At 37.0% G+C, this 9,051-nt stretch overlaps 1 protein-coding gene across 1 annotated transcript; it reads left to right on the forward strand.

The window, feature by feature from the left end:
* The first annotated feature begins 6,400 nt into the window (after positions 1-6,400).
* PTAC15 (plastid transcriptionally active 15) lies at positions 6,401-8,422 on the forward strand. The gene is made up of 2 exons (XM_079027468.1): positions 6,401-6,868; positions 6,951-8,422. The coding sequence occupies exons 1-2, from the start codon at positions 6,592-6,594 to the stop codon at positions 8,243-8,245; spliced, it is 1,572 nt and encodes a 523-aa protein (XP_078883594.1). The 5' UTR covers positions 6,401-6,591; the 3' UTR covers positions 8,246-8,422.
* The last annotated feature ends 629 nt before the right edge of the window (positions 8,423-9,051 follow it).

Genomic DNA, 9,051 nt, shown 5'->3' on the forward strand with positions numbered 1-9,051 from the left:
CCAACAATAACATTTACATACTAGAAAAGGGATGCCGTAATCTAACATGCAAATAAATTGAAGGTAAGTGAATGACGATTCACTAATTCTCCATCACAAAACTTAAACTATTAGTCCTAAGTGTTTTTGAGAATTCCTAGGTTCGGATGAGATTCATTGAAACTATTCAATGACATGTTTAAATCTCGATATGCCCCTCTCGTTTGTGACTGGGATGTCGAGGATCACAAAGCGGGTGTGAATTACCATGCAAATTCACATGGTGCCTTCATTGTAACGATCACCTATTCGATGTGCCGGTAAACCACACACGCTCCATCGAACTATGATAAACAATGAATCACCCTTTGCCACCTTCGCTTAGAACCAATTAGTGTGCCGGTAAACCACACACGCTCCACTAACATCTTAGCAAGGTGCAAAGTGTAATTTCATGGGATTGCATCAATTCACTTTTCCTAAAGTAACTAGGATTGGGAAATTTTAAAAAATATGTGTAGTTACTTTGTATTTCTTATTATACTTTTAATGAGAGGATGAGGTTGCCCTATCCTACCCGTTCGGCTAACGACCCTCCACCAATCAAGCAAGCGGTAAGTGTGAGTGTACACCCATTAAGCGCCATTTTATAGGCCGCAACCTTATACCCACCTTATAGATCGGCTTCGTGAATGAGGCCTACTAACGGTAAGACTAGCATTTAGTTATACATATATATATTATACTAGTAATATCATATTAGTATAGGGTTGTATTTTAAACCTTTTAAAATCTAGGGTTTGAAATTTAAGTTGTCTAAATTAAAACTTTTAATCACAAATATAAATTTCAAAACTTGAGGACAAGTTTTAAACCTTTAAAACATGGAGGATCAAATAACAAATAATTCCAATTAACAATTAATATCCTAATTATCTATATTTGATTTATTCAAGATTTCTTTTAAGATAATTACCAAAATAATCAAAATAAATAATTAATTATCATATAAGGAAATTAAATATTTTATTAGTTGATAAATACCTTTAACTAGATCAAGATAACAGTTATATTTATCAGAAAAACGAATTAATATTGATCTAATTAGTTTATGGTAAGTTAAGATAAGATAAACACAAAGAAATCCCGAATCTGGCCATTCCTGACGTCTGGACTCGCCGAGTGCACAAAGGGACTCGCCGAGTCAGGCTTACTCGCCGAGTCCACTTTGAGACTCGCCGAGTCCATGACTCAGAAACCTAAAAATCGAATTTTGCAGGTTTGTTTCAGTTAATCAAGCAACAATTTAAAGAAAACCAAGCTAGGCTCTGATACCACAGTCGGGTTTTGACCATAAGAACTTTCCTATGTGCGCATGCAAAACCCTAATGCTTGGATCTAGGCTTTCTAATAAACATGCTTTGAATCCAAGACTTCTAATTACTAATTAGGTTAAATAACAACATTGAAACAGATCTAGAATCATACCTTTGAGTTCCTTGTTGATCTTGAGGTCTTGGAGCTTCTAGAGTCACAAATGTCACTCCTCTAATGGCTTACAAACACCAATAGCAATAAGAATGATTTAGGAGAGAGGAGAGGGGAGGAATTTTGACCAGAGGTTCCTTGCTTTAGGAGATGTGTCGAATTCCCCATGTCATAGGGTCTATTTATACTTGTAGACTCCTTAAGGGTTACAACCTAAACCCTAATTGGATAATCTTCTCTTAAGGCTATCCAAATCCATTCCATAGATAAGCATATGGACGATTTTAGCTATCCAAAAGCTCTTAGAATTCGTCCAAAGCATATCCTAATGGATTTACAGTCTAAAGCTTAACTATCAAACAATTGAGAGTTTATACCCCTTTATTTAATTAATCTCTTTAAGTCACCAAATTAATTCTAATTAATTCTATGACTTATATTAATCAAATAACAAATATATTATTCATTATATTATTCACATAATATATTAATAATATTTACTCTCTCTTAATAAATCATCCTATTAAGTTGCTATGGTGAAGACAACCCAAAAGGACCATGCACAACCGGATCATATACTTGCCTAATATAGTTGCAGCCTTAGACACTATTCCAACAGGAACAAGGAGAGAAGCAGTAGATCCGACATCTACTCTGTATTAGCCATCATCTTAAGGTATAAAGTCGTCACCTTGATCGGTTGATTAGATCCTTTTTCTTGGAAGTAAATGACCATTTTTGGTGCAAAATGGAGTCAAACTCGGATTTGGACTTATCACAAGGATGTGGTTCCAGATCTGGACCTCTATAGGTCCCCAATGGCATAAAGTTGCTCACTTTATATAGCTTATCCCCTTTCCATGCACTAAAACCTTATAAGAAGCTTAGTTTCGATGTGATGGCCTTGAAGGGCCTTACATGCACGTAAAGTTTGCAACTTTACGTGGTATCTGCACTAGGAGAGTCTGGATCTAGAGTTTGGGACCTTAGATCCCACTAAAAAAGACTGAACTTGAAAGAGACTAAAGGAACTCGTCAAGTCCCTTAGCTGACTCAACAAGTCCGGTAGGGTTTACCCGTTTTTGAGAGTAGGGGTGATTTCGGTGAACGATTATAGTTTTTGGTCTGCATGGATTTTCGGTCTTCTGGACATTGAGGAACTCGACGAGTTACATAGGTGACTCGGCGAGTTGAAGAGTTACTCGGGTAACTCGACGAGTTAAGGTCAACATGGACTGTTGACCTTGACTTTGACCAAGGTTGACTTTGAGGGTATTTATGGTTTTCCAGGATCGTGACAAGTTAATTACATGATGATTATAGGCAGTTGAGTTGGAGCAGCAGGAGGGATATTTGATCTTAGCTTGTCAGTTCGACATTCGAGAGGTGAGTCTTCTCACCATACCAATGGGTCTAAGGCACCAAGGCCAACCCATTTTATGATATGTGGTACACTAGTTAAAATAGAGATATATGGTATGATAGTTAGCTATATGATAAGTGGTATGCTAGTGATTATATGTTATTTTCATGGAAGACCCTAGGGGGAGCACTTGACAGTCGGATATAAGACCATGTGGGGGAGCCCACGACATTCCTAGGAAAAGACCATGGGGGGCCCATGACATGAAGGTATAAGACTGGGGGTGGGGGGAGCCCAAAACATCCTTATATGTTTATGTATGAGTTATGTAGTATGATGGATACTTCTGTGATGTGATATGCTAGTTGATTATTATGTTATTGCATGGAAGACCCCAGGGGGAGCCCGTGGCAGTTGGATATAAGACCATGTATGGGAGCCCATGGAATTCCTAGGCAAATACCATGGGGGAGCCCATGACATGAAGGTATAAGACCGTGGGAGGAGCCCACGATATCCTTATATGTTAGTATGCATGGCTTATGTGATATATGTAGCTTTTATAACTAATATGATATGTGTTATGTGGATTGTGTGTGGGGTATGCTCTAGGGGACTCACTAAGCATTAGCTTACAATTTGTGGATTTGTTTCACGTACATCTGAGCCTAAGGGCAAGGGCAAGGCTTGATAACGCGATGTGCACTCTCTTAGGCATTTTTTATGGGACACTATGATGTTTGGAAATAATATTGTTATGGATAGGAATTTGAAAACAATTGTATCGAGATTTCATGGTTTATGGAAAAGTTTTTTGACTATTTAAAAAATGAAAATTTTCTTTTGAAAAATTGGGTTGTTACACTCGACCTAATTGATTTCGGTCGAGAAGTGATTTCGGTCTTGGTGATTTTTGATTCTCAAAACCATATTGACTTTTGGTTTGACTTGTTTGACTTTTATTAACCCGAAATAACCACTTGTTACACATGAGTCCATAAACATCTCAAAGCTTGCATTTTTATGAACAAAGGGACCAAAAGAACCCTAGATCTACCATCAATCACTTATGGAGTGAAGCAAGAGGCTCAACAATCATTCCATGGACTCAAAAAGCACAAAATGGCACCAAAACTAGATCTAACATCATAGATTATCAAGATGGAAGATTTTTACCTCACAAGGATAGCAAATGATGAACAAATCTTAGATCCTCAAGCTCCAAGCACAACTCCAAATGGTTCACTTCTTCTTCACTTTCACAAAGCAACAACAATCACTCTTTATGGCTCAAAACTCTCAAGAACTCACTAGGGTTAAATAGGGTGCAATACCCCAAAACTTAGGGTTTTCATTAACTACACATACACCATGCATAAACAATGTACGTGCAGTGTATGTGGACCAAAGGTGCGATCACTCCGGGCTAGTACGCTAAGTGTACCACCCTGTACGCCCCGCGTACTAGCTTAAAGGACAAAAAGAAAGGAATTCACACTTAGGGTTAAGAAGAGACATACCCGAAAATGACTGTTACAGTACAAATATGCTAATAGACTAGGATGGATAGTCTCTATTATGTATCTGATTGGTTGATTGTATGATATTGTTATGTGCCATGTTTGGATGAGTATTGGTAGTATTGGTTAATCATTAAGTGAATGTCGTAGGGATCATATGTAGTTTAATTCAGATGGCCTTAGAACTATGGTATGAGCTTATTGCATGGTTCTTGTTTGGTATATTGATTTCAGGTAAGATTATCTGTTTGACCGTCTATCTTATTCACTAACTACATATGATTATGCATTCATACGGCGACCACTAATATTAATAATAACCTTGGTATAGTTGTGGGACGACTGAGAGCCAATGGTTATATGACGACTGAGAGTCGGTGGTTATATGATGCCCAAGAGCCGAGTGTAGTATGATGACATGATGCCTATGGTTGACACGTATGTTGATATGTCATGTTTGAGAGGATTAATGGTGGATCGACACTAACACTGGGGGCTTTTGTTTTTATGTATTGTATATATGTTGGAGTATATGGTATATTGGGGAACACATTAAGCTTTATGTTTACGTTGTTAGGTTAAATGTTTTTCAGGTTATTTGTGGGAAGGGCGCGACATGGTTGTACATTAACATCGAAGTTATATTGTTATTTGAGTTCCGATGATCTTGGTAATTTAACTATGTTTAAACCTCATGCTTTTGAAACTAATGAATATTATGATACGTTTTCATAAATGAGTCTTGGAATGTTTAATATGGTTTTGAATGGAAATTTTGGTTTGAAATTTGGGATGTTACATCTTTTCATAACATATGGTGTAATATAACGTAAGTGTACATAATATATCTAGTTTATATTACTATGCATGCCCGTAGGGAATCATATTATGCTCCTATGACTTTTTAGGACGCCAAAAGCATATTCCACATTTTTTCTTGAATCGCCTTTTTTTTGTAGGCATCTAGATGTGAAAATGATTTCACAAAGGTTGCCCAACTTGGGTATATCTCATTCGCAAGATAGTAAAATGCTTGAATTCTTCTCCGTTCAAATGCAATGAACATTTAAGTTGTTTTCCCAGAAGTTTTGCATCGAATAATAGTGATTTGTAGAGGATATATAATTCATTGTTCGAATCAAACGACACCATAATATGAATGCAAGAACTATAAATCTTGTGACACTACCACTTCAAATATTATTGTTGGGTACCCGTGATTACCTCTTTTATACTAGCTTCACAATTATGTTGGATAATTCCTAAAATTCCAATATGTACAGTCAATGCTACTAAACATTCTATAAAATCCATGTTTGGATTTCATGTGTAGCGTACCAAAGTTGATTGTTTGTTGTTGGGTTGTGCAAATATTCGTCTTCATACAACTTAACAATACCATAGAAAAAATATTGAAGACATTCACACAATGTTCTTTCCGACAAATTCAAATACTCATCCAATGTGTCTACGGTGTTCTCGTATGGTAGTTGCCGTAATGCAGATGTGCATTTCTACAATGAACTGAAACTTCTCTGAAACCTTGCATCCCTTGTTTCAAAATATAGATATGCACTTTCCATATCTTCAACAAGACATGAATAAGTGTCTAGTCATCTGGAATCTTTTTCAAAATGTTTGTCACCAAATATTGAATTATCAAAAAAGTAATCTCAGATCAAAAGCTTTTTGGTAGCTTCATGGTCTCGCCTCAGAAGAGTCCTCGAATCACTACATATGCTTGGACTTACAATATCTTTAAGCAACAATTGTGCATTTCGAAAAAGTGCTGACAAAAGTTGATTGTTATTATTTTCGATTTTATATGAAAATGAGAAGATTATTTGCTTACATAACATATTTGTTGCACACATGATCATCTCGACTAGAGGATCAATCAATTGAATTGGAGTGAGTTGGAAAGAAACAAAAAAGATTACGTAATTTTTCAAGTAGATAAAAATGGTTTATACATTATAAGTAATAAAATAGACAAAGTATTAAATTTTACATCCCATGCTTTTGTGGTGCCGGCGGAGTCGTGTAGCAGGCCGTACGAAGGATCCTGGATACCTCCCTTGACCCGCCTGAGTTTGTGCAAGGTTACAATGTTGGTGGACTGGTGCCGTGTTTGATTCTTGCGGTTTCATTAGGTCCACAGTAGGAGAAAAGTTTAACGAGGACCAAAAGTTGACCAAAGGATAAAACTGAAAAGCTTATGAGCTTATCCAACAGTCGCTAATGGTGCATCTGTTTACTTTCTCCATGAATAAATCGCTCTCACCTTCTCCTACTTCTTTCCTCTGCGCCTGCGGTCCGGATATTATCAACCCGCCCCCACCCTCTCCAAAGGCAGCATCTTTGAATCCATTTTCATCAATAAGACATGGCACCTGCTGGTTCTCTACGCTTAATTTATCCCCCAAATCAAGCCTACTGGTCCTGCCCCTTTCCAGGCGCCGACGACTCTTCGAATGTTACGTTCTTCAAGCCACCCCGACCCATGATGTCGATTCAGGTTAGTCCCTTTCTCTTTCATTTTCACGAACACCTTCTCGGCCTTCAAAATCTTGAATTCCCTTTTCGCTTCTGTCTCACAGCAACTTCCCTGTTCGCCCTCTTCCTTGAAATGGGTATTAGCAAAAAAGGAACCGACGCTATTTTGGAGAATCACCCAGCTCTAAGGGTGGCGCCTTTTGAGTCCATTCGCACCCAAATCCATGGTCTTCAAAACCTTGGAATTAATGGTCCTGTGTTATTTAGATTGATTAAAAAAAGACCCGACGTTTTGATTGCTAAAGAAATCCATTCCTTGGTTTGCTTTCTTTCCCATGATCTTATTAAAGATACGAATATGATTGAGGCTGCCCCGCTTGCACGCCTTCTTACTGCTACAGACCCAAAACTTTTGTCTGGTTTTGAAGCGAAGGTTCGGTTGTTGTTGGATCTTGGGATCCCAACGGAGAGACTTGCTCATGTTCTCAACAATGTGAATTTAACCAAGGCCTTGTGTTTGAAATCCTATGAAGAGATTAAAAGAATGATGAGTTTCTTGAACGGGTTTGGAGGTGTGGAGTTGATACTCCGTCGTCCAGCCATTCTGAATTTTGATCTGGATTCACAGCTGATCCCAAGAGTCGAGTTTTTCTTGAATATGAGCGGGGGAGATGAGGTTGCGACAACTACTGTGTTACTGAAGCTGCCTTTCATTTTAGCGTACACAGTGGACCATTATACTAATCACGTTGACTTCTTCAGATCATTTGCTGGGTTAACCGATGAAGAGATATTTAAAATAATACTTGTGTATCCAAGTTTGTTTAGTGCAAGCCGTGAGAGGAAATTACATCCTAGAATCGAATTCCTTAAGCAATGCGGGTTCAATTCCAATGACATCTATAAACTGTTGATCAAAGCCCCTCTTTTTCTAAGCCTGTCATTTGATGATAACCTTGCATATAAATTAGTCCTTTTGGTGAAGATTGGGTATGAACATAGAACCAAGGAGCTGGGTTTGGCAATGGGATGGGTGTGCAGGACTAGTTGTAAGAATATGCAGGAGGTGATCAGTCTGTTCTTGAATTATGGGCTCACTTGTGAAGAAATTCTTGCAATGGGAAAGAAGCATCCACAGGTATTGCAATACAATCATAAATCAATGAAGCTGAAGCTGGATTACTTGACTCAGGAGATGGGTTATGAAGTTAAGGAGATGTTGGCTTTTCCTGCGTTTCTTGGTTATGGGTTTGATGGAAGGATTAAGCACAGGTTTGAAGCTAGTGGCAAAAATTCAGGGGAAGGGATGTCCATTAACAAGCTGTTTAGCATGTCCACTGCAAGGTTCTCTAAGAAGCATGAAAAGAAGTTGCCTGTGCCTGTAACAAAAGCCAGGTGAAGCTTAGGGCTTTTTTTTTTCTATTTTTTTTATTTTTTTATTTTAAAAATCATCTGCATAGTTTTGTTAATTTTATGTTGGCAAGAGTAGCTTCAACATGCACTACCGCACTTGTAATAGAGGGTTGCAACTTTTTGGGAATTTAACATCTGAATTATTACTTCTTTTAAGCACCAACATGCCGCATTTTCTCTGATTTATTGTAATGCATTCTTTTCTGTTTTGCCATGGCATCAGATATCGACTAAAAACTAGCAAGAAAGATATTTTGCCACTCTAATAGCTATTGGTAACATAACTGGTCAAGGTTGCAAATTTTACTTTGAAGCCTGACCACTTTTATGCTTAATAGTATTAAAGAGGTGAAAACAAAAAACAGGTTAGAATATGGTTTTTGCCCTATTTGCCCAAATGAATAAGTAGATCTAATTCTAAATTAAATTTTACATATTTTAATTTACTTTTCTATGATAAGAAAAATAGTTACATGTATACTATTTAGTTATTTAAAGGGTAAAAACAGAAAAACACAATCAATTTATACTTGTATATTAAAAAAACACTTATATTCTTTATGTTTAGAAAAAAAATCTTATATTATTATTTATGTTCAAATAAAACCAATTTTTATGTTTTTAGAAGAAATGATCAGGTCAAAATATGATATGATATGCATTTCACTTATATTTTCTTGTTTGTCTGCGAAAATATGTTGGACCTTGCACATATTTCGATTACTTTTGTTCGATTGTGTTATGTGCATGGAACTATACGACTGATTTTTCCTTGCTTAATTAATCATTTTT

Source organism: Lactuca serriola, chromosome 2 (assembly GCF_051521515.1).
Source record: "Lactuca serriola cultivar US96UC23 chromosome 2, Lser_US96UC23_V15, whole genome shotgun sequence".
Taxonomy (NCBI): Eukaryota; Viridiplantae; Streptophyta; class Magnoliopsida; order Asterales; family Asteraceae; genus Lactuca; species Lactuca serriola.